We start from the raw sequence: 24959 nt of genomic DNA, 5'->3' as shown, positions 1-24959 counted from the left end.
TTTATTTCTAAGTTTTGGAAAGCTTTTTGTTCCCGTTTGGGGGTACACTTGGCTTGTTCCTCGGCCTTCCATCCTCAGTCGAATGGACAGACTGAGCGTACCAACCAAAACCTTGAGACATATCTAAGGTGTTTTGTGTCTGAGAACCAAGACGTGTGGTCATCATATTTACCGTTAGCCGAGTTTGCCATAAATAATCGCCGTCAGGAATCCACTGGCAAGTCACCATTTCTTGGTGCATATGGTTTTCATCTCCAATTCTGTACTTTCAAAGAGGGGGGGTCTTCTGGGGTTCCTGAAGAGGAACGGATTTCGTCATCTCTTTCATCTGTATGGCAGAAAGTGCAAGCTAACTTGAAAAATATGGGAGTTAAATATAAATGCATGGCTGATAAGAGACGGTCGCCAGGTCCGGACCTAGGAGTGAATGACTATGTGTGGTTGTCTACTAGGAATATTAAATTAAAGGTTCCCTCTTGGAAACTGGGTCCTAGGTTTATTGGCCCTTACAAAATAGTAGCCATCATTAACCCTGTGGCTTTTCGCCTGGAGCTACCTCAGACTTTTAAAATCCATTATGTCTTCCATAAGTCGTTACTCAAGAAGTATGTTCCACCTCTAGAACCGTCACCGCTGCCGCCCCCTCCTGTTGTGGATGGTAATCTAGAGTTTCAAATATCCAAAATTGTTAATTCTCGTCGGGTCCGCCGCTCTCTTCAATATCTGGTGCATTGGAGGGGTTACGGTCCAGAGGAAAGAATGTGGGTTCCAGCGTCTGCGGTAAACGCCGACAGGTTAGTTCGGGCTTTTCATGCCTCTCATCCTGAGAGACCTAGTCCTGAGTGTCCGGAGGCCCCTCGTAGAGAGGGGGGTACTGTCACGAGGGTGTCAAGAGCCACGCCTGACTCCGTTATACCCGGGGTCAGGAAGTCGCAGCGGGTGGCTGCGCGCTCTATGAATAAAGATAGGGCTGATTCTTAATGGTAACTTTCTGGGTTTGCCTTGCAACCCTTTTTGGCTCACTCAGGGATCCGTAGCTCCTTCTCCTCAGCTGTTTCTTGTCCAGCAATCCCAACCTCCTTATATTCCTCTCTCCCACTTCTCTGGTTGCCAGATATAGAGCTTCCTGCCTGGACTTCTATACTGACCCACTAGAGCTGTATAGCTGTGTTCCCTGGTTGTTGTTCCAGAACATTACCCTCCGGATCCCTGTTGGACTTTTGTTGTCTGCTGTTGTCGTCCACCTGGGATTTTATGTTTTGTCTGTGTTGTCTGTCCTCTCCTTGGTGTTTTCCTTTTAGTGTCAGTGGTGCGGACTAGTGTTCCCACCGCCCCGTTCACTACGTAGGGCTCCTCTTAGGGAAAGCCAGGGTTTAGGCACGTGATCGGCGTACGGGTGAGGAACCCGTCTAGGGACGTCAGGGCAGTCAGGTGCCAGCCTCAAGATGAGTCAGGGGTCACCACCTTTCCCTCTCCCTTGGACAGGGACTTCCCATTTCCCTCCCTTTGCCTACGCCGGTCATGACACCTTACATCACAAAAAGTGTAATACCAAGCGATCAAAAAGTCATACGCACCCCAAGATAGCACTAATCAAACTTTCATCTCATCCTGCAAAAAATTAGACCCTACATAAAGACAATCGCCCAAAAAATATAATTATTATGGCTCTCAGAATATGGAGAAACTAAAACATGATTTTTTTGTTTCAAAAATGCTTTTATTGTGTAAAACTTAAATAAATTAAAAAAGTATACATATTAGGTATCGCCACATCCGTAATGACTTGCTGTATAAAAATATCCCTTTATCTAATCCTTCAGGTGAACACCTAAAAAAAACAACCTAAAAATGTTGTCAAAAAAGCCAATAAAAAGACACTAAACCATGATTTTTGTGTTTCAAAAATGTTTTTATTGTGTAAAACTTGTGTAAAAGTATACATATTAGGGGTATTGCCGCATCCATAACAACCTGATATACAAACATATTACATGACCTATCCCCTCAGATGAACACTGTAAAAAAAAGTTAAGTAAAAACTGTGTCAAAAAAGCCATTTTTCTTCACCTTACATTACAAAAAGTGTAATACCAAGTGATCAAAAAGTCATATGCACCTAAAAATAGTACCCATTAGTGTTGAGCAAGGATGCTCGGCCGAATACCTGTTCAGCTCGAGCATCGCTATGTTCGGCACATGGCAGTACTCGGCCGAGTACCGCATGTGCTCAAGCTCCATGCTCGTCTCCTCCCCGCATGTTTTGCGGATGCTAAGCAGCCAATAAACGTGCAGGTAAGTACTACCATCACTGTAATGCCAGTAGCCATGTTGGCTACTGGCATTACAGAGATTGGCTGGCCAGAACACATCATCGGGTGCTACTTAGCACCCGATGACGCGGGTTTGGCTCATTGCAAGGCGCCTAGGAAGGGAGAAATAGTGTAGGGTGTTTGTGATCGCAATTGATTAAATTTTAAAACGTTTCAAAGACCCAAAAGTCCTTTTAAGGACTATTGTGTGTGGTGGCAGCAATTTAATCTTGCAAAGTAGTGTTCGATTTTTTTTCCATACTTTGCAATTCTTTTTCTATAGAGGGTGTCTGCAGTGACTTGTGACATCTGTTCAGCAATACCTTCTGTGTGTCAGGGGCAGAGATACAGTAGGAAGAATATTATTGAAAACAATTATATTTTTTCCATAATTCATCCACATTTTTCCTATAAACGGTCCCTGCAGTGAATTGTCACATCTGCGCTACAATAGCGTCTATGTGTCAGGCCAAGATATTGAGAAAAATATTAGTGAAAACAAATATATTTTTCCATTATTTATCCACATTTTTCCTATAAAAACGGTCCCTTCAGTGAATTGTCACATCTGAGCTGCAATAGTGTGTGTGTGTCAGGCCCAGATATTGGGAAAATATTAGTGACAACAAATATATTTTTCCCAATATTTTTCAATAATTTTCCTATAAACGGTCCCTAAAGTGAATTGTCACATCTGTGCTGCAATAGCGTGTGTGTGTCAAACCCAGTTATTGGGAAAAATATTAGCTAAAAACAATTATATATTTTTCATAATTTATCCACATTTTTCCTATAAATGGTCCCTGCAGTGAATTGTCACATCTGCGCTGCAATAGCATCTGTGAGTCAGGCCCAGATATTGGTAAAAATATTGGTGACAACATATATATTTTTTCCATAATTTATCCATAATTTTCCTATAAACTGTCCCTGTAGTGAATTGTCACATCTGTGCTGCAATAGCATCTGTCATTAATTGATTTGGCCCTCTCGCCAAGCACGCTTGAAGAGGGGCCTGAGATCTTGTGCCCTGATTCCCAACCTCTTCAGCATCCAGAGTCACAAGAACATGACGCTGGGGAACGGCAATTAGTGTTTAATGAGGTGGATGATGATGAGACACAGTTGGCAATGACTCAACCGCAAATACTGTCTCAAGAAGTTGAGGAAGAGGATGACACACAGTTGTCAATCACTGAGGTTGTGGTTAGGTCAACAAATCAGGAGGATGATCAGAGTGAGGAAGTGGAAGAGGAGGTGCTGGACGACGAGGTCACTGACCCAACCTGGGAAGGAGGCAACAAGCCGAGCGAGGAAAGCAGTACAGAGGGGGCGGGATCTGCAGCACTGCAAATGGCTGGAAGAGGCAGTAGAGGGTAGAAGGTGGGCACCACCGAACAGGCCCGCAACTGTTCCACGGAGCACCCCCTTGCGTAAATCTCCCTTGCCAAGGGGTAGGTGTTTGGCAGTATGGCGCTTTTTTGAGGAAAGTGCGGACGACAAAAGAATAGTAGTTTGCAACCTGTGCCACACCAAAATGAGCCAGGGTGTGAACACTAGCAACCTCACCCCCACCAGCAGGATCCACCACATGGCATCAAAGCACCCTAATAGGTGGGCCGAAAGCCTGGGACCACAATCTGTGTCTGCGGGTCACACCACTGCCTCCTCCTCCCCTGTGTTACATGCTGGCCAATCCCCTATCCAAGACGCAGGCCCGGATGCCTCCTGCCCTGCACCTGGACCTTCGCAAGCACCATCAGCAACCACATCCACTTCCCTGTCCCAGCGCAGCATCCAAATGTCATTACCCCAGGCATTTGAACGCAAGAGCAAATACCCAGCCATCCTCCCACAGGCCATAGCACTAAATGCACAGCTTTCCCATTTACTGAGGCCTTCCACAGCCTGATGTCGGCGTCCGTCCCTAGTTACGCAGTCCCCAGCCGCCACTATTTTTCAAGGTGTGCCATGCCAGCCTTACACCAACATGTGTCCCTTAACATCACACGGGCCCTGACCAACTCAGTTACTGGGAAGGTCCACCTAACCACGGACACATGACAAGTGCTTTCGGCCAGGGACGCTACATTTCCCTGATGGCACACTGGGTGAATGTTGTGGAGGCCGGGAGTGACTCGTACCCTGGGATGGCACAGGTGCTACCGACGCCAAGAATTGCGGGCCCCAATTCTATTAGGGTTTCCGCCACCACCTACGTTAGTGGCTCCAACCCCCACTTCTCCTCCCCCGCCTCCTCCTCCACTTCTACCTCCGAATTATCCGCGTGCAGCACCAGTCAATCATCAGTCGGTAGCTGTAAGCAGTGTAGCACTGCAGTGGGGAAGGGGCAACAGGCCGTGCTGCCTAGGTGACAAACAGCACACTGCCGCAGAGCTGTAGCAGGGTGTAAGAGACTAGACTGAGATGTGGCTCTCGACACTCAACCTAGAACCAGGCTTGGTTGTGTCTGATAATGGCCGTGACTTGGTGGCGGCTTTGGAGCAGGGCAACCTTAGACACATCCCATGCCTTGCCCACGTATTCAACCTTGTGGTTCAGCGGTTTCTTAAAACATACCCCAATTTGCCTGAGCTACTGGTGTGTGCACATTTCCGCAAGTCACCGACAGCTTCAGGTGGTCTGTCAATGCTGCAGCAGCGCTTGAAATTGACAGCTCACCGGCTGTTGTGCAATGTGAGCACACGCTGGAAATCCACGTTGCACATGTTGGCCAGGCTTTGTGAGCAGCAGAGGGCAGTTGTGGAATACTAGCTGATACATGGTCGTCGCCTTTCCAGTTAGCTTCAGCTATTCACAAGCGAGGAGTGGGCATGGATTTCTGACCTCTGTGAGGTTTTACGCAACTTTGAGGAATCAACACAGATGGATTGAAGTTGAATACTCCCAAGTATATTGCTATGCATCGTTTCTCCAAATAGATTACCATATACAATGTATCAATATGTCGGATCTCTCCAGCTGGAATGTCATATAAGTACAGGTTCCGTCATGCAGTCTTGCGATTTCAATCTACAAACCGGCTTATTAACATTGGTTCACTTAAAGTAGCTGGGTATTGTGTCTGTTACTCACAGTTGGTTCTCTCCGGTTTTGGATCCTGGTATAGGCGACCTGGTAATATCGCACTGTTTGTAATAACCCACTGATGTTATTAGTATCTGTGGCCGCGGCGTCCCACGTGCCTACAGAGCTCGCAGTGCTTGTACCTTCCGGACTATCCTTACGAATGCGTGATGAATACAGGGCCCAAGGTGCAGGTTAGCTTTTACGCAGCTGCAATTGATATCAGGTGCCGCATCAGGAAAATACTTGATTAGAGCGCTCTTGAGGACATGGGGGTCCGGTGCTGATAAATGATATTTAGCTGGGGGTCCTCTCTCACCAAACGCATTTTGGAGATCTCAGTCTTCTTCCTGGTTAGGAGACCCCCAGGTATGGTAGACCCTTTATAGTCTTATTGGGTCAATATCTTAAGTCGGTTGGAACACCTGCTTTGGATTCACTCTTCTGCTGCAGATATCATGGCTGTATCAGGAATGGGTGCAGTTGGGCAAAACACATTGCGGTTTTAGTGCGGCTTTTCATATACAGTTAATTTACAATACACAATACTATGGTTTAAACGTATAGCTATAGATATAGATAAAAAATAATAATAATAGTAAAATAAAAATATCATATTGTATAGTATTGTATATACTATTATATACTATATTTTGCAATCGCTATTATTTCTTGCAAGCAATGATGTTAGTAGATAATGTTTAATAGGAGACCAAAAGACATGATGAAAATATGAATATGAACGCTGGGTACAGGGGGAAGATAGCGGAAGTGGGTGCAGTTGGACAAAGCGCATTGCGTTTTTGATGAGGCTTTTTCAATATACAGTTAATTTACAATACACAATCTTATGATTTGGATATATAGCTGGTTTAATGAGATAATATGATAGCTATAGACATAAATAAAGAATAATAGTGGTAAAATAAGAGTAGATATAAAAATGTCATATTATATAGTATTGTATATATACTATATATTACAATCACTAATAATTCTTGTAAGCAGTGATGTTAGTGGAAGATAATTAATAGGAGACCAAAAACATCAAAAATGTCAAAAAACATCACTTGTTGATGGAAGTATGGATGTGGACGCTGAATGCGGAAGGGAGATAGCAGTGCTGGTAAAACAGCCTGACTGCTATCTCACGTCAGCAAGGAGCGTCTCACATCAGTAATAAGATTCATAAGAAGCCAAAGATTTCAAGGTCAGCATTGAGTCCATTGGGGAGGAGGGTGCCTAGTTCGTAAAATCTCTTAGATTCGAGTCTAGACATTCTAAAGATGTGATTGCCTCCTCTTCAATGTGTAGGGACCTTTTCAAGAGCAGTAAATATTGAACCTGTAGGATCCTGATTATGATGTGTTTTATAATGTTTAGATAGGAAGTGGTTGTCATACCCTTTTTTTATATTGTTTATATATTCGGCGATGCGTTTTTTAAGGGGCCTTTTTCGTCCTTTCCACATATTGCAGCTTGCACGGACATTGAAACATGTATATTACGCTGCTAGTGTCACATGTTGTAAAGTCTTTTATTTAGTGTACATGACTATTTGCAGAAGATGCAATGGAGTGAATAGTCTTTGGGAACTTCGTCAGACGGCACCCCATACATCTGCCGCACATTTTTCATTTCCAGGGTTAACAACAAAACAAACCTAAATATTTATTACCTTGATTCTGCAGTTTGCAGAAACACCTCATATGTGGTCGTGTACTGCTGTTTGGGCACACAACAGGGTACAGAAGGCAAGAAGCGCCATATGATTTTTGTAGGGCAGATTTTGCTGGAATGGTCTTTGAGCACCATGTAGCATTTGAAGAGACCCTGAGATATCCCCACAGTGAAAACTCCCAAAAATTTACCACATTTTGTAAACCACACCACCCAAGGAATTTTTAAGGGGTGTAGCGAGCATTTCACTCAACATATGTTTCATAGAGTTTTTAATACTTGGGTGTGAAAATTGTTTTTTACCCCAAAATTTTTTTACATGAAAATGGTGCTTTAAGCCCAAAATGTTCTTTTTCACAAAAGATAACAGGAGAATATCCCCCCACAATTTGCTACCGACTTTCAACTGAATACAGTAACACCCCAATTGTGGTCGTAAACTGTTATTTGGGGATATCAGAAGAAAAAGTATGGTATCAGCGCAGGAATAAAAGAACACATGGGGTAAAGTCAAGTAGCAATAATAAGTACCTGTTGTAATCGGGTATAAGTTGAAATTGCTCCTAGTAAATTGAATCTTCACAGTGCTCGATAGTACAAGATAGATAGCGAGTCTTCCTGCTCAACTTCAAAAATCGCGCGCGTCGCTCCGGCTGGCGCGCGTACGAAGGAGCGTGATGGTAAGGGAATCCGAGAAGCGTAGCGTGTGACGTCACAGCTATAGTACGGGTACTTCCAAGGACCAAAAAACCAATCCTACGCGTTTCGAAGTCAGCGGACTTCTTCGTCAGGGACGATTGTTACAATCAGTCCTATGGAGCAAATAGGATTCCGGTTCCCATGGTAACTGCTAAGCATTCCAGCGCTGTAATTCTAGATCTGTGTATCAAGGAGCTATGAGGTATATTCCAATGGTTCAGGGATTCAATTTCTCTGTCTGTGGAAAGTCTGATATTTGCGCTGTTATTTGGGCTATTAGGGGTATTTTATTATGGTTATTTTATTAGGATTTTTATTAGAAAGCAAAAAGTTTGATTTCTTGGTTTAGACCCCTTGGGGCTAGGCTGTTCAGTCGGAAAATCCACTTGCTCTCACAACGTGACATGTGTTGTATAAAATCTCCACCTCTTATATTCGGTTTAACCCTTTCGATACCCCCAAATGTAGAGCCAGAAAAGGTGACCCCATGGAATTCGGTGTAGTGACGGGACAAGGGGTGTCCCTCATACTTTTTACTTATATTTTTTAAATGTTCACCCAATCTGATTTTTAGTTCCCGTTTGGTTCTCCCTACATAAAGTTTCTGGCAAGAACATTTAATAAAATATACTACTCCCCTAGTGCTGCAGGAGATATACTGATTAATTTTGTAGGTATGATGAGTGTTACCTATCTCTGTTATAGGGTATTTAGTTAAACCGGGTTTTATCCTCTTGCAATTTTTGCATAATTTACAGGGAAAGAGACCTCTCCGTCCTATTTGGCTGGTTTTTTTAGGGTAGCTAGATGATCTGCATGAGGGGGCTATCATGTTAGCTAAATTCGAAGCCTTCTTGAAGATGAATGTTGGATGTGCCGGAATTTTCTCCCCTATCATTTTATCCTGGCGTAGCATTTCCCAGTGCTTTTTAACGATCTTCCTCAGGATAAATGATCCTTCACTATATGTTGAAATGATAGGCATTTTAATGAGGGTATTAGTTGGATCAGTCCCCTCATTAATTTGTTTTTTCTCTTTTTTCTCTCCTGCATCCTGTAGAAGTGTATTACGGTCCACTTTTCTGATTTGTTCCACGATTATTTTTAGATTTTTATTATCGTATCCTTTTTCCATAAGTTTATTGTTTAATTCCCTAGTTTCCTCTTCAAAGTGAGTGATCTCTGAGCAGTTTCTACGTATCCTGATATATTGGCTTCGGGGAATGTTTGTAAGCCAGATGGGCAGGTGACAGCTGTTCAGTGGGATAAAACTGTTACAATCAGTCGGTTTATGATATGTTTTAGTTTGAATGGTTCCTTCTTTAATAAATATTGTTAAATCCAAGAAATTAATTAGTTCCCTACTGTATTGTGGCGTAAAATTTAAATAAAATTCATTTTTATTTAGATCAATTAAAAACTTCTCAAGTTCTGCTTCCCCATCTTTCCAAATAAAAACAATATCGTCAATAAAACATTTCCAGAGGACCAGACCCGCACCAAGTCCGCCATAGGGAAAGATGGCTGACTCCTCCCATTGACCCATATATAGGTTTGTGAAACTTGGTGCGAATCTAGTCCCCATCGCAGTACCCCATGTCTGCAGATAAAAATCATGATTATATTTAAAATAATTGTGGGTGAGGATGAACATAATACAGTCCCCAATAAAGGTGATTTGATTTTTTGGCATTTTTCCATCTTTTTCCAAAAAGTATTCACTTGTAGATCTTCCTTTAGAATTTTCTATAATGGTATATAAGGAGGTTACGTCTAGAGTGCCCAGAATGTAGCCATCCTTCCAATTCGATATTTTCCAATAATTGTAAGATATGTTTCGTGTCCTTAAGATAGGCAGGGAGTTTTTGTACATGACTTTGTAATAGAGTATCGACATATTTTGATAAATTCGCTGTCAGGCTGTCGATACCCGAGATAATCGGACGTCCGGGGGGTTTGGTTTGATGTTTATGGATTTTAAACAGGTAGTAAAAAATGGGGATTTTTGGGCATTGGTTATTCATATATGTTGCCTCTTCCGTGTTCAATATACCTTTTAATTTACCCTTTTTTATTAATTGGTTCAATTGATTTTTGTAGTTATTTGTAGGATCCAAGTCCAATTTTATTTTTATTTTTTTCCCTGTTTCCTGTTATTTGGGGATACACCAGGGTTTAAAAGGGAAGGAGCGGCATCTGGATTTTATAATATGGAATTAACTTTCATGGTTTTTAAGAGCGATAACTTTTTATATTTTTTGTTTCATGAGCTACATAAGGGCTTATTTTGTGTTAGACAAGCTGTAGTTTCTATTGGCACCATTTTAGGGCACATTTGGCTTTCTGGTAGATTTTTATCTTATTTTTTGGGAGGTGAAGTCCCAAAAGCTGTTTAGTGTCATTTTTCTTTTTTTTTTTACATTGTTAACTTGATGTGGTGGATCATGTGATATTTTTATAGATCCAGTCATTACGGATGCAACAATACCAAATATGTCTAGTTTTTATTTTTATTTTTACATTTTACACAATTAAATTTATTTTTGCAAAAAAAACATTTTTCTGGCTATAGTCTTCTGTGAGGGCTTGTTTTTTGCAGGACGAGGTGATGTTTTTATTGCTACCATTTTGGGGTAAATAAAACTTTTAGATTGATTGATATTACCGTATTTTTCGCCTCATAAGACAGCATTCGCCCCTGCATCTTATGGGGCGAATGCTGACAGTTTAACATCACTGGATGCGATGAACGAGAGAGCGGGGGCCGGGGGAGGGACTGGGAGGAGGAGCTGGGGGCCGGCAATAGCGGCGGGGCGGTGCAGTCAGTGTACTATAGTCCCGCCCTGCCGCTCCGGTATACTAATATAAAATGTCTTATTCAATAAAAAATTATTACACATGCCCCCTCACATACCTTACAGCCTAATAGCTTCTGTACAATGCCGGCAGGCAGGCCGGGCGGGCAGCAGCGTAACTCCCTGAGGTCACGTGCCTGCGCCGCCTACTTTATGAATGAAGCAGGCGGCGCAGGCAAGTGACGTCAGTGAGTGACGCGCCAGCCGCCCGGCCTGCCTGCCGGCATTGTACAGAAGCTATTAGGATGTAAGGTACTATTAGGAGTGAGGTGGCATGTGTAATAATTTTGAATTGAATAAGACATTTTATATTTGTATACTGGGGGGGCGGCGGCGGGGGGGGGCCTGATCTGTGGATAACATCCGTGGATGGCACAGTTAAGGGGTGGGGGGGTCTGTGAATGGCACTGTTATGGGCTGGGGGGTCTGTGGATGGCACTGTTATGGGGTGGAGGGTCTGTGGAAGGCACATATATAACAGTGGCAGCCACAGATCCCCCCTGTAACAGTGGCAGACACAGATCCCCCCTGTAACAGTGGCAGACACAGATCCCCCCTGTAACAGTGCCAGACACAGATCCCCCTGTAACAGTGCCAGCCACAGATCCCCCCTGTAACAGTGCCATCCACAGATCCCCCCTGTAACAGTGTTCGTCATCCACAGATCCCCCTTGTAACAGTGTCCGTCATCCACAGATCCCCCCATAACAGTGTCCGTCATCCACAGATCCCCCCATAACAGTGTCCGTCATCCACAGATCCCCCTGTAACAGTGTCCGTCATCTACAGATCCCCCCTGTAACAGTGTTCGTCATCCACAGATCCCCCCTGTAACAGTGTCTGTCATCCACAGATCCCCACATAATAGTGTTCGTCATCCACAGATCCCCCCATAACAGTGTCCGTCATCCACAGATCCCCCTGTAACAGTGTCCGTCATCTACGTTTCCCCCTTGTAACAGTGTCTGTCATCCACAGATCCCCCATAACAGTGTCCATCATCCACAGATCCCCCCATAACAGTGTCCGTCATCCACAGATCCCCCCATAACAGTGTCCGTCATCCACAGATCCCCCTGTAACAGTGTCCGTCATCTACAGATCCCCCCTGTAACAGTGTCCGTCATCCACAGATCCCCCCTGTAACAGTGTCCTTCATCCACAGATCCCCCCATAACAGTGTCCGTCATCCACAGATCCCCCCATAACAGTGTCCGTCATCCACAGATCCCCCCATAACAGTGTCCGTCATCCACAGATCCCCCCATAACAGTGTCCGTCATCCACAGATCCCCCGTAATAGTACCATCCACAGACCACCATTAGTTCCAAACCCACCAAAAGCACACCTTTTGGTTAAAAATATATTTTTTCTTATTTTCCTACCCAAAATCCTAGGTGCGTCTTATGGGCCGGTGCGTCTTATAGGGCGAAAAATACGGTATGTTTTTTGTGAGGTGACAAAAAAAAGCTGTTTTGGCATAATTTATATATTTTTTTATACCATTGACTTGATGAGGTAGATCATGTGATATTTTTGTAGAGCCAATTGTTAAATATGCGGTGATACCAAATATGTCTATTTTTTTATTTTTTTACATTTTACACAATAAGAGCATTTTTAAAAAAAAATAACATGTTTTTGTGTTACAATTTTCATAGAGCCATATTTATTTTTATTTTTATGGCTATGTTTTTGTGTGGGAGCTCATTTTTGCGGGATGAGGTGACATTTTTATTGCTACCATTTTGGGATACATACGACTTTTTGATTGATTAACAAAATGTTTTTTGGGAGGTGAACTCACAAAAATTATGTTTTTTTGGCACAATGTTTATTTATTTATTTTTTTCATGGCGTTCACATGATGGGATAGATCATATGATATTATTATAGAGCGGGTCATTGTGGACGCGGTGATACCAAATATGTCTATTTTTTTTTCTTCTATTTTTAACATTTTTTAAATAACGGATTTGGGGGGAATTTTTTTTTAAATGTGAACCTTTTTTTTGAAAACACTCTTTTTTTATATTTTTTATTTTATACTTTGTGTCCCCCATAAGTTTTCATACAAGACCTCTGAGGGACATTTAACTTCCTTTTCTTTCTTTTTTTACTATACAGGATGGGAATGGTTGGTGATATTAACTTCCTGTTTGTGGCACATTAGTATATGTGAGGGGGGAAACTTTTCAAGATGGGTGGTGACCATGGCGGCCATTTTGAAGTCGGCCATTTTGAATCCAACTTTTGTTTTTTCAATAGGAAGAGGGTCATGTGACACATCAAACTTATTGGGAATTTCACACGAAAAACAATGGTGTGCTTGGTTTTAACGTAACTTTATTCTTTCATGAGTTATTTACAAGTTTCTGACCACTTATAAAATGTGTTCAATGTGCTGCCCATTGTGTTGGATTGTCAATGCAACCCTCTTCTCCACTCTTCACACACTGATAGCAACACCGCAGGAGAAATGCTAGCACAGGCTTCCAGTATCCGTAGTTTCTAGTGCTGCACATCTCGTATCTTCACAGTATAGACAATTGCCTTCAGATGACCCCAAAGATAAAAGTCTAAGGGGGTCAGATCGGGAGACCTTGGGGGCCATTCAACTGGCCCACGACGACCAATCCCCTTTCCAGGAAACTGTTCATCTAGGAATGCTCTGACCTGACACCCATAATGTGCACCATCTTGCTGGAAAAACTCAGGGAACGTGCCAGCTTCAGTGCATAAAGAGGGAAACACATCATCATGTAGAAATTTCGCATATCCAGTGGCCTTGAGGTTTCCATTGATGAAGAATGGCCCCACTATCTTTGTACTCCATATACCACACCATACCATCATTTTTTTGTTCCAACAGTCTTGGAGGGATCTATCCAATGTGGGTTAGTGTCAGACCAATAGCGGTGGTTTTGTTTGTTAACTTCACCATTCACATAAAAGTTTGCCTCATCACTGAACAGAATCTTCTGCATAAACTGAGGGTCCTGCTCCAATTTTTGTTTTGCCCATTCTGCAAATTCAGTGCGCCGATCTGGGTCATCCTCGTTGAGATGCTGCAGTAGCTGGAGTTTGTAAGGGTGCCATTTGTGAGTAGCTAATATCCGCCGAAGGGATGTTCGACTAATGCCACTCTCCAGTGACATGCGGCGAGTGCTACGCTGTGGGCTCTTGCTGAATGAAGCTAGGACAGCCACTGATGTTTCTTCATTAGAGACAGATTTTATGCGTCCACATGTTGGCAAATCCAACACTGAACCAGTTTCACGAAACTTAGCAAGCAGTTTGCTAACTGTAGCATGGGAGATGGGTGGTCTCGTAGGGTGTCTTGCATTGAAATCTGCTGCAATGACCCGGTTACTGCGTTCACCAGACATCAACACAATTTCTATCCGCTCCTCACGTGTTAACCTCGGCGACATGTCAATGGCTGTAAACAAAGAGAAACTTGTAAATAACTCATGAAAGAATATAGTTACGTTAAAACCAAGCACACCATTGTTTTTCGTGTGAAATTCCCAATAAGTTTGATGTGTCACATGACCCTCCTCCTATTGAAAAAACAAAAGTTGGATTCAAAATGGCCGCCATGGTCACCACCCATCTTGAAAAGTTTCCCCCCCCCCTCACATATACTAATTTGCCACAAACAGGAAGTTAATATCACCAACCATTCCCATTTTATTAAGGTGTATCCATATAAATGGCCCACCCTGTAGATTTTTTCTGCAACTGGGGCTGACATAGTAGCCCCAGTTACAGGGGAAATACACCCCACAGAGAGGCTGTACAACAGTATACTATGCTGTACAGCCTCAGTGCAGGGCTGATCGAGGTCTGTAGAAGATCCGACAGCTCCTGCACTCCCCCGGCCCCGGAGGCATAGCGCTTCCTAATATGTATACACAGCACTCGTTGAGCGCTGTGTATACAGCGATTTAGAAGGCAGGGACATACAGGAACGGTCCCTGCCTTCTCTCTGGGGTGTGCTGCTGTCACTGCAGCTGTCATCTCTGAAAGGACGTTCCAGAACGTCCATTAAGAAATAAACCGACTGCCCAAGGACGTTTATAGTCAATGGGCAATCGGGAAGTGGTTAAGGTGAAAAATGGAAGGGTCCTGAAGGGGTTAACATATGATACTACTGTGTGCAAAAAAACAAAAGTTTATGGGGAGGATAAAAAAAATTGCAATTTATTATTTTTAATTCCTTTTTGATATGATCTTTGCTGGGTTCTTGTCACCTCATACACTATTTACTACCATATCCATTAAGGTGACTGTCACCAAAGGGGAGAGAAAGAATAGCATATGGGTAAACGAGATATATGCTGCAAATGGAAATCGTACCGTGCACTGAACATCTTTATTGGGGAAGCAGTTTTCTATCTGGCCTCTATACTGTAAACAGGCAATAAATTAAATTGCAATAAATGTGACTTTGTTTTTTCTGATGTTGATGGCTCATACTATTGTTGAACATATTGTCCTGAATTTGTAAATTTTTACAGCGTGACAGATAAATCATGATACATTTCTTAAATAGAAATAACAGCTTCTGTTTCATGGCTTCAGTTGTTTGTGCTGCAATACCAGATGGCTCGTCATGGCCTTGGCCCTGAATCTTTAATCTGAAGTTAAAAATCTCCTTTATCTATTGTTAGAGCCAAGAATAAATAATGTACATTTTAGTAGTCTATGACGTTACATTAGTCTTAGGCTCAAAAAGACTAATTCTAAATGAGGCAGAAAGAACTACTGAACTTGCACTTGACTGCAGTATATTGAATCTTAAAGGGATTGTCTTCTTCAGATAACCCCCTTTATAAATTTTGTGCAAGATATACGCAGGCACTCCGAAGAGCATTCCTCCTTGTGAATCACATGAACAACCTATTGGTTCAAAGCCTTTTGCTGGTTCATTGATATTACTCCCCCATCCAAGTCCGCTACTCTAATTGAACCACTTTCATGCATGGTACTGCGGAAAACAAGCTGGGGAGAAATGTTTGGTGGGAGCCACTTAAAACCAAACTTCACCGTAGATAGAATGAATATACTTATTGTACCTATGTACCTTTATCAGTTCTACCTATGGTGAAGTGCCATCAGAAAGTTTGCCTTCCCGGATAAAGATATTACGACCATCTGCTGCCAGACTGTTCCTAGAGTGGTACAATGTATTTACACAGTCACATTGTACTGTAGGTGTTTGGCCTGTGCTCTTCCTTTACCTGCTCTGGCCAGCTTAAAGGGTAACTGTCATATTTTTTTTATTTGCTAGTTTATTGGAGCTAGGCATGTATACCTGAGTTAGTCTGTCATTACCTTATAATAACAGCTTTCATTAATGTCCTCTGTCCCTTTCTACTTCTTCCTTAAAAGACCGTTATTAGGGCTTGTCTTTCTCTGGCTAAGAAGACAGGAAGACGGAGGGGCGGTCCTTCACACTGCATGCCTGCATTAGGCTTCAGAGTGAGGAGGCGTGTCTCTCAGTAATCCAATCTGATTGGCTGGCAGGGAGCTGCTGGCTACATCAAGTTTGTATGTGACCTGAGGGAATGCAGTTTTGGTCTCAGAGAACTGGCAGAGGAGCCATCTTGAGAAGATCCTCATAATGTAGGATTCAAAACAGCTGTAATTAAGTGGAAAACTCAAGGAAAACAGTGGTAAGTGAAGAAACTAAAGATTGCTTTATGCATAATGCTTCTGCAGCAGTAACATATGCTAAAATTGATTTTTTGATGAAAATATGACAGTTATCCTTTAATCCTTGTTCCCCATTCTCAAAAGATGTGTTTTCTTGCAAAACCCCTGTGTTTGCATAATATATTTTGTAATTGCAAATTATTTGAGTCAGGCAGGCATCAGATGGTGTTACTATGCTTTGTAGGTTTACAGGTTTCTGATGATTGTAGTCTGTATGTAGGGATATATGTATGAAATTTACTCATTAAATATATCACTTACCATAGGGCAGGGCTGGACAACCTGCGGCTTTCCGGGATTTGACCCGCATGTGAAAGGCAGTGGCGAAAGATAGGTGACGGTGAGAATGGTTCATTTTTTTATTTGTAACCATTTGTGTCCCACTTTTTAAACATTTCATTTCCCTTGAAAACTCTATTACAAGTTAGACATAACTGAGACAACACTTCTCATAAATCCTGAATTTCTCAACCCAAAACATTATATATGTTTAGCCAACTACCTAACACTTCTTGGAATATTTTCATTTATACTACAAGAATTTTTCTGCATTATACACACAGTGCATTACACTAACAAATGGACTTGGCTAAGCACCAAATGAAAGAAGCACTCGAGCTGGCTGGTCTTATGCTTGGGAGCTAATTAGGTGGAGATAATAGCAAAGTAAAAGAGGTCGTTTTGCATCAGATAATATTATTAAGGGCTCGTTCACACGACCGTGTGTGCACCGTGCCCATTCTGTGGACCGCAAATAGTGGTCCGCAATGCAAGGGCACCAGCCGTGTGAATCCTGTATTACGGCACGGACCCATTTACTTGAATGGGTCCGCGATCTGCAATATATGGCAAAAAATAGGATATGTCCTATCTTTTGCAGTGCTGAGGCACGGACCAAAAAGCCCACAGAAGTACTTCCGAGTGCTTCAGTGGGCTTCCGATCTGTTCCTCAGCTCCACACAGTATCCTGAGGATTGCAGACCCATTCAAGTCAATGGGTCCATATCCGTCGTACGGGATTCATATGGCCAGTGCCCATATATTGTGGAACTGCCGTTTGCGCTCTGCAATATGCGCACGGACGGCCTATGGTCATGTGAATGGACCCTAAAAAGAATCTGTCACCAGTTTTATGCTGCACTCACTTTTAAATCCTAACAGCTCCAGCGCATGCCAATAAGTCCCCAAATTCATGAGCTCATGGCCCTCCCGCCTCTTTCCTCTGATCGACAGTTTTTTTTAACTGACTCAGCAGCAGGTGGGCGGGGAAATCCATAAGCTCATGAATATTCGGGACTCATCATTATGCATGTTCAATATAAGATTTTGGCAAAATGGTTGGGTCAATTAAATAAAGTGACCCAGCTTTTTCCTAAGGAGACCTGTCACTAGTTTATGTTGCCCTTAGTTAGGACACCATAAAACTGGTGACAGATTCCCTTTAATAAATAGTCATTGCGGGCTGTCCTAATGTTTTATGTAACCAATCATTATAATTCTGAACATAAAAAATATCTTTGACTTGCCAATGGAAATGGAACCACATGTCATGTAGCGCCCAGAATACCTGTAGTGAGTCCGAATGATATGTCAGATGTACACTCAAAACAGTCGCTTGTGAAAGTCTTACCTACAATCATGTGGTTGCATACATCACAAAAAGTAGGCTTTTTAAAGATGTGCTCCTGAAAAGCATGTGCCTTGCTGTCAGGTGGTTGTAGGACTTTGGTAGGGGTTGAAAGCTGAGTCTCTGCGCTTTGGATCTGGCTGGCGTTGGTGGGACTACCTTCTGGCTCCAACTCTACTTGGAATTTCATTTCACTATTAGGTCTTTGGAAGAAGTTGTCAGCACTTTTACTTCGTACACTCTTGGTCTTGAATGACAGTGATTTCTTAAGTTTCTGGAGCTGTAAGCAATAAAGGGAGATTTTAAAATCAGATGCTTGCCTATTTTTTTTTATATTTGTATCTACCTTATGTATAAGTTGCAATATAAACAAAATAGATATAAACCACATTAAAATTAGTAAGATGTAAAATGCCATCCATCATTTTTATGAAGTAAGATTTGTTGCTAATCTTAATATGATTAAATCATTATTGTGTATATTATTTGTAAGACCAAAAAGAACCCTGTTCCCAATTTTATCGTTTTGCAAATTTTAAAATTAAAGTGTTTATTTGCTACTGTTTTTACTGAAGGGTTATGAGAATATTGTGTGATTGAAGATATTCTACTGGGACAGAGGATAATCTGTGCATGCTTGACAAAGGATGAGTAACCCTGAACGCTTGCACAGGTGTCTTTGTAGAGCATTTCGATAACACTCTCTTGGACTTGGTTGATATTTTATGTTACTACCTTCATCCTCATACAGATTGTGGACAGCAGATCCCTGTTTACACAGGCCGATTGGCTACCATCAAACAGTGATTGTATGTGCTGTGTAAGCAATGTGATCACCAAATAAACAATCAGGTGATCAGCAGCACCTGTACATGGGGCAGTTATCAGGAACAAGCATTTGTATGAAAACTAATTGTAGATAAGTGCCCCACTCCTCAGCCTGTATAATGTCCCAAGCATTAGTTGTGTAAACACATTTTTGTAACGCTACATGCACACGACCGTGCCGTTTTTTGCGCTCCGCGTGTGCCTTCCGCAATTTGGAGAACGGAACAGGCGGCCCATTGTAGACATGCCTATTCTTGTCTGCAAAATGGACAAAAATAGGACATGTTATATTTTTTTTGCGGGGCCTCGGAATGGAGCAACGGATGCGGACTGCACACGGAGTGCTGTCCGCATCTTTTGCGGCCCCATTGAAGTGAATGGGTCTGCACCCGAGCCGCCAAAACTGCGGCTCGGATGCGGACCCGAACAACGGTCGTGTGCATGAGGCCTAAGGGGAAGGAAATATCCTTGACACGTGCATGGATTTCAGTATTCTATGGCTATTAATTGGTCATTCTATGGATTATTGGAATTTACAGCAAACTGAATGATTCTATATTTACTCACAATTATTTAGGGAAATGTTCTTTAACACCAATAGGGCTGATGCACACACATTTCAGTCATGATAATCTCTATTAACAAGGATACAAATGAATAACTATTTCATAGGCGCTGTCAGGACCAAAACATGTCTTTTATATTAGGCTACATGCACACGACCGTATGTGTTTTGCGGTCCGCAAATTTCGGATCCGCAAAAAAAACGGATGACGTTCCGTATGGCATCTGTTTTTTTGGCGGATCCGTTTTTTTTTTCCGGATCCATTGTAATAATGCCTATCCTTGTCCGCAAACTAGAATAAAATAGGACATGCACAATTTTTTTTGCGGAGCAATGGAACGGACATACTGATGCGGATGCTGTCCGCGTTTTTTGCGGACCCATTGAAATGAATGGGTCCGCATCCTATCCGCAAAAAAAAACGGAGCGGACACGGAAACAAAATACGGTCGTGTGCATGAGGCCTATAGTTTATAGTGACAAAAAATATATATTCTTCCTTATTGAGCTACAGTTTCCAAATCTATCTTTCTGCCAGTAGTCCGATTTCATATTTATCTTTCTAATCATCTAGCCAGTTTGGGTAATCAGAAACATTTTATTAAATCCCTTGCTTAATAAAACATGGAGTCGGTTCCATCATAAAAATACACAGGCATACTCATAAATAATTTATTCTACAAAATAGACTAATGTCAAGTGAAGGTTGCATTTGGCCAAATCCAGAAGAACCCAGTTTATAATATATCAAAGAGTTCTATGTATATCTTGCTGCCAAACAAATACATTGAACAGAGGGATTGAATAGTAAATCTGTCTCACACAAAGGTTAAAGAGACCTAAACACTGTGAAGAGGCTAAGCACATATAAAAGATCACTTACTGTGTTATTCTTTGTAAAGATTTTCTCTCCTTATGCTGGGCAAATTACATTGCACCAGCAGACACTGAGGGTTGTAGCATAACAATCTGTAAAACCACTTGGCAGTGCTACTTTTATGAAACTGGAAGATAAGTATAATGAAATTTCCAAAATATAAACTAATAAATGGAAGATCATATAAAAGTGCTGTGGCTGATAACATTATCAATTCTTTGCCAGCTCCCATGTATGTTTTTTAATGGGGTTAGACATTCTTATTTTAACAGTCCCCACACACCGTATAAGGCAGGAGGTAGATATTGTTATATTTGGTGATTTCCAATGGAAAAGATTTATCAAAACTGATATAAAGAAAAACTGGTTTAGTTGCCCACAGCAATCAATCAGATTCCGCCTTTGAAAAGTGAAAGGGGGAATCTGATTGGTTGGTATGGGCAACTAAATCAGTTTTCCTTTACACCAGTTTTTATAAATGTCCCCCGATTTTTCCATGAGAATTGTACCTGACAGAAATCACAACAGGAATTGTCATCAGAATCTCTCACTAGTACTAATTAAATTGCCCATAGGTCTCCGATTTTTTTTTTTTTTTTTTTAATCCTGATGTTTTTTTAACCTCTAAAATGACTTCTTCCACTTTGAGGTATACAGGTAATTAAAAAATGTTTAAAAAAAGGCTCAGAAAGGTGTAAAATTATAAACTACGGCATGCACGCCTTACCGATCCCTTGCCCCTCCCATTCCAATGCTTCCTGGGCCCCTGCTCATCTCTATGTACTCTAGTGTTGTTTCATTGAGCTTGATTATTTAGTAGAGGAGGAAACAAGTCACTGACAGGATAAAGTAATGGTATATTGTGATCCAACATGCCTGATGTCTGTTTCACCTCTGCCATAAGAGATCGGTAGGTAGGTCTCTATACACATTAGACTGTCCACTGATTCTGTCAAAATTGGCATGGTTCATTAACATAAATCTAATGTCTATGGAAAGCTTTAGTGATCATTTTCATAATGGTAAAGAATCGCTATTGTGAATCCTTTTGTATTTGAGCCTGCATCTGGGTGACATTTTAGGGCTAAAATGTAGAATAAAGCACCTTCATAGGGACATGAAGCTCGATAAATAAAAGATTTCACCAGAATCTTCTGCAATGAGTCATATTCACTTTGCTCCTAAAATGGCTTTTCTAATGGCCTAGCAGGGGATGTAGCAATCAAACCTCATTAGTGCATCAAAGAAGGGAAAATTATAGAATCATGACGTGTCTAGAATGACATTCATTATTGATTTTTGACGTGTGCTGCAATTTAGAAGGGTTGCACCAAGCCAATTAAATTGCATCTTTTATCTTATGTTATCCAGATGACTGTTACATAAGGAAAGACATCTTCAATGCTGTTATAATCTGCTTTCGTTTTATATCTTAGACCTTCACCTAAACGGTTACTTATTTAGTGTGCTTGGTGCCTCAATTTGCTAGAGAGGTATTCATAGCAGTGAGATAATGAAATCAATGTGATCTATGGTACTAAAGCTCGGGGGATGTATTATATGAAGAACAGTAAATGTGAAATCCCAAAAGGGAATGGCGACAGGGAGCTAAAACGTAACTTTTACTTCTGATCGATAAAATATGATAGGAGCACCAAGACATACAGATAGTATTCACAAACACAAACTCCCCAGTGAATGGAATTTGCTTAAGATAAAACGGAACGTCCTTACCAGTTCAGACGTACCCCAAGCACGACAAGCCAGACTAAATTCAAGTTCAAAGTGGCCTGTCAGATAACACGATGGTGTGGTTGGGCAACTTTGTGCATAGATGAGACCCGGGAAGGCTATCCCTAAATAACCCTAGATGTTGGGAGGGGGTAGCTAGTCCGACCATGCCTATCTATACAGAGCACTCGCCCTGATAGGAGCGACCCTGTCCGGATACCAAGCCCTAGAGATGGGCGGTATCCCTATTGTGACCTACAGGATATTCCCGACGTGTCACGTTTCAACTAGTGTATCATCAGTGGAGGTAATCCAATTAGCGAAACATTGGCATCCTGAAACAATAGGATTTAGTGGTATAAGGAAAGAGTGCATATTATCTCCAATAAACAGACAAACATTAAACATCCATGGGGCCTACCTTAGGTCAGTGGACCACAAGGATAGTAGATGCAGTGAGTCCCTAAGTGGGGATAGGGAAGCACCTATGGAGCAGCGGAAAGATGTCCGGCAGCTGAACGCCGGACACTTGTATGTGGTGCCCAAATTATAGCTAGACGCGCGCCTAGGCCACAGCCCCACCCCCGGTCAGGTGACACATGATCCGCATGACGCACACCAGGGGGAGGTACGCCGCACCAGTACAGCACATCGAAAGACGCCACGGAGCGCATCATCGGGTGACATGGAGTGGGGGAGGGCCCAGAAGTCACATGCTCACATTTCTAGGAAGCCAGGATGCTTGGAAATGTCCAAATAATGCTGGGGCTGCACAGGATCAGGCATTCGTGCTGGTCCTATAATTTTGACTGATAAAGATAACATTTGACACAGGAAGTGTAAGGATATTAATAGAGGCTGTTTAGAAAATTAGGCTTATGCATCAAGAGAGGACAAACAATCAGACAAAATAGGGGTAGATGACCCCAAGAAACGCAACATGTATATATAGGGATAGAATGGGGGGGGGGGGTTGTTTAATGAAGGAAGTAAATGGGAGATGACTCAAATAAAGCAGCTAAAATTCAGCTGCTCATTCAATCCATTTGGAGTCATGGTTTTGAGCTTGTATATCCATCTAACCTCCCGCTGCAAGATGATTCTGTCCCAGTCACCCCCCATCCATGGAAGGTTCACCTTGTTTATGGCCATGAATGATACTCGTGAATAGCCATTATGGAAATTGTGCACATGTTTTGCTACAGGGGTGTCTCTATTTTTAGCAATATCATTCAGATGCTCCCCTACCCTCGAATTGTCTTGCCAATGTATTCTTAACCGCATTGGCAGTTATGTTTTAGCTCCCTTTCGCCACTCCCTTTTGGGATCTCACATTTACAATCTTTAGTTCGGGAGTATAATTGCTATTGATTTTTAGTTTAGTTTGTTATATGAAGGACACTTTTATATGTTTGATATATATATTGATTATATAGCTCTTATTTATTATTGGGCGCTTTACAGATGTTCACTACTCATACCAATTCCTGTCTCCAGTAGGGTTTACATTTTAATTTAAGCACACAATAAGGACAATTTCATAGGATGCTATGATGAGCAAATAGATTCTACAGAAACTTAATTCAACCCAAATTTTTTCATCTTTACTTTGGAGACATTTCCATCCATCTTGTCTATTGCTTCATCTCCTTCTCCACTTGCTGTTAATACCCCAAACCACAGAGTTGACCAATATTGCTCCAGTCTAGGCTAGTGAACTTAAAGGGGTTATCCAAAAATGCCCCCCCCCAAATACTCGGGCCACTCAGACAGATTGTACTTACCTTGCTCCTCAGCACCCATGTCGCTTCTGCTACCCACATGGTGCCGCTGCATCTCCCCGTCGTGCGGATCAAAACATCCAGCAATGGGGGGAGAATAGCAGCCAATAGCAGGTCGTGATGGGAACGAGCCTCCTTAGCGTCACCCGCAATGTTAGGGAAGCTCGTTCCCATCTCGGTCTGCTATTGGCTGACCACCGCATCCCACCGCATCCCACCGCACCCCCTCCACCCTCCCACCTGTCGCTAGATGTTTTGATCCGCGTGACAGGGAGATGCAGCGGTGGCCGTGTTGGCATCAGAAGTAATGCAGGTGCAGAGGAGCAAGGTAAGTACAATCTGTATGAGGGGCCTGGGCATTGGGGGGGGGGCAGTTTTGGGGTTGGAAAACCCCTTTAAGCTCAGCAGCAGGGTTGTCAAGTGTCAAGTGAGATATGAGGATGGAACTGTGGGACTGATGCACTATGTGTTGCTGTGTGAGGGGAAAGGCTTGTGGGGTCTGATGACTGGGGTCTGAATGAGTTTTGCTGTATGAAGCCTGAATACGTTTTAGGATTTAGGTCTGTGGGTTTTGGTAATCAAGGATTGAATTAATATTGTTGTATGGGTCTAAATTTGGTGTCTGTGAATTGTGGGTTCCTATCATCTGGGTTCTGAGTTCTTTTTTACATGTCTGTGTGTTATTAATGTAACACCCATGCAGTTCTGCAGTTATATGGGGATATAAATTAAGTTCAGTGGAATGGCAGGGAATCCGACTGTTGTGACCCTAATAGAAACACTAGAATACAGCACTGTCACACCATACCCATGTGAAACTTGCCTGTTCTGGAATTCTGTTCATGGCACCAGGCAAAGCAGCAACTGTAAATGAACCCCACGGCCTAATTTACTGATTTACTTATCAGCCAACTGATTTGCTTTATCATTGTTTTATTTCCTGTATGGGAGGATGCTGGAAACATGCTCATGCAGGTATCAGGATCACCTCAGTATAGATGTTACCCATGTTTGGACCATGGTACGGCAAAGCAATAGTAATAACTACTAAATCACCATGCTGCCTCAGATAACAGGCTAACCACTGAGCCACAATGCTAACACTTTGGTCAAATATGCTACCTTTATGTTCACTTTGGTGATGACAATTAGGGTCCATTCACACATCTGTGTGTGTTTTGTGCATCCACGGATC

The 24959-nt window shown here is 42.2% G+C and overlaps 1 protein-coding gene across 1 annotated transcript in view; it reads right to left on the bottom strand.

Moving 5' to 3' along the window:
• STAC (SH3 and cysteine rich domain) overlaps nt 1-24959 on the bottom strand; it is a 564997-nt gene that overhangs the window by 432718 nt on the left and 107320 nt on the right. Inside the window, exon 2 of the mRNA XM_040433343.1 lies at nt 17986-18262. Coding sequence (XP_040289277.1) covers nt 17986-18262 — 277 coding nt within the window. The remainder of the gene's footprint in view (nt 1-17985; nt 18263-24959) is intronic.

The sequence above is a fragment of the Bufo bufo genome, chromosome 5 (assembly GCF_905171765.1).
Source record: "Bufo bufo chromosome 5, aBufBuf1.1, whole genome shotgun sequence".
In the NCBI taxonomy this organism is placed as follows: Eukaryota; Metazoa; Chordata; class Amphibia; order Anura; family Bufonidae; genus Bufo; species Bufo bufo.
This window is presented reverse-complemented; position numbering and strand designations above follow the sequence as displayed.